The sequence below is a fragment of the Amphimedon queenslandica genome, unplaced genomic scaffold, assembly GCF_000090795.2.
Source record: "Amphimedon queenslandica unplaced genomic scaffold, v1.1 AMPQUscaffold_4504_Cont23518, whole genome shotgun sequence".
Taxonomy (NCBI): Eukaryota; Metazoa; Porifera; class Demospongiae; order Haplosclerida; family Niphatidae; genus Amphimedon; species Amphimedon queenslandica.
The window spans coordinates 1-1,538 of record NW_003555185.1 but is presented as its reverse complement, the minus strand read 5'-3'; the positions used below and the strand labels follow the sequence as shown (position 1 = coordinate 1,538).

Here is a 1,538-nt window from a genome sequence, read left to right as displayed (position 1 = left end):
CAGCATATTAGCATAGTGCAGTGCAATGGCTGACAATGAGCCACACTTCCCGTTACTTACAATCGAGCTTACAACCTCCTGATTAACACCCAAAATAGTTTACCAATAAGCATGATGCAACAAAAAGAGAACTCTTGAGCATCCCAAGGTAAGGCGAGAGGTAAGGACAATCCGAGGACATAATTATCTTCAAATGTGCATTAACTAGACGAATGTAAAACATTGAAGGGGCAAGCCTAAGCAAGTAAAGCAATGTACATACAATAGATATTGACAGACTAACAATACTCATGACAGTGCAACTTAAGCAGCTCAGAACTTGCCGGATTGAGTGCAGTGTAGTTCTTGACCTACCTTTGTAATCAAATGGCAAGTTTAGCATTTGGAAAACATTAAAGATAGCTAGAAAAAGTCACTGCACAAATGATATGGCTAGATAGGCAACAGTTGCGTAGCAATGTAGTCCAAGTTAGTTCAGGCTGTGACAGACATTCAAAGTCATTCACATCAATAAAGATGGCATAGCTATCTGCTTTCTTGATTTGGACAGTAGTATGCGAGTACAGTAAGTCAAGTTATCAGCAAGAACAAGTTTAATAGTTACTTTATTGCATCTATAACCTTGCCTGGCTGTTGGAGAAGCCTTTGGAAAGAATTTCTGTCTTATTTTGCTGCTAGAAAACTCATGACTTTTCCCCGTATGTTGGTCGCCATTTTATTTCATTGTGGCTACTCCCACTTTTAATGAAATATTGAAAACTGAATTTATATACCCTTTTCAATGCATAGCATCTACCGTATTACGCATAAATAGGGGTGACGTACGTGTACAAACAGCTCAGGCTCGCCCCAATTAGACTTTTCGTTGTTCTTGATTGCAACTCCCACCTTTAAGATGGCCGACTCTTCTACGGTTTCAGGAAGGATACATCAAATTCTCGATCAAATTGGAAGATTAAGTGAGTGATGGCATGACTTGTTATAGCTTATAAGGTTTTTAAATCATATGTGATTACTACAGACATTAGTGATCTCGATGAAGTGATTGCATTACTTGAGAGACATCACTACAACAAGACATCATATCATCGACTTGGCCTTCGTCTTAATTTGTCTCACAATACACTAGAGAAAATAAAGAGAGACCATGGAGAAGTTGATCCTTGTTTTACAGAGTGTTTGGCTAGCTGGTTACGTAAAGTTGATGATGTGGAGACTCCAACAATAGATACACTGATAGCTGCTCTCAGAGGAATAGGAGAGAATGCTGTAGCTGATGGCATTAATGAAGAAAGACAAAGTGAGTGAAAAATCATAATTTCATCATGTGTTAATTCCCATCAGCTGTCTCGGCTATATCTAAAAGTGAAATGTTCTGTCATCCAACTCCCCAAACTACCCCCACAACCACCAGTAAAGGTAAGATTTTGTCATTGGCCTTGTCATAATTTGTGTGGATTAGTGGAGACTACTGTGACCATTGTAGGGTAGTGTTATTTTGTGGACTTTGTACATATGTAGGTCACAAAATTAATACC

General features: G+C 38.7%; 1 protein-coding gene across 1 annotated transcript; it reads left to right on the top strand.

Annotated features, from left to right (window-relative positions):
* Positions 1-885: 885 nt before the first annotated feature.
* On the top strand, positions 886-1,500 carry LOC109592634 (uncharacterized). Its single transcript, XM_020008034.1, has 3 exons — positions 886-959; positions 1,022-1,300; positions 1,345-1,500. The coding sequence occupies exons 1-3, from the start codon at positions 896-898 to the stop codon at positions 1,446-1,448; spliced, it is 447 nt and encodes a 148-aa protein (XP_019863593.1). The 5' UTR covers positions 886-895; the 3' UTR covers positions 1,449-1,500.
* Positions 1,501-1,538: the final 38 nt, after the last annotated feature.

What these genes read in the sequence shown, in the direction of transcription:
- LOC109592634 (XM_020008034.1), top strand. Translation starts at nt 896, where the DNA reads ATGGCCGACTCTTCTACGGTTTCAGGAAGGATACATCAAATTCTCGAT. An exon ending in CGATCAAATTGGAAGATTAA is followed by an intron (nt 960 to 1,021) that starts GTGAGTGATGGC and finishes TGATTACTACAG; the next exon opens with ACATTAGTGATCTCGATGAA. An exon ending in CATTAATGAAGAAAGACAAA is followed by an intron (nt 1,301 to 1,344) that starts GTGAGTGAAAAA and finishes AATTCCCATCAG; the next exon opens with CTGTCTCGGCTATATCTAAA.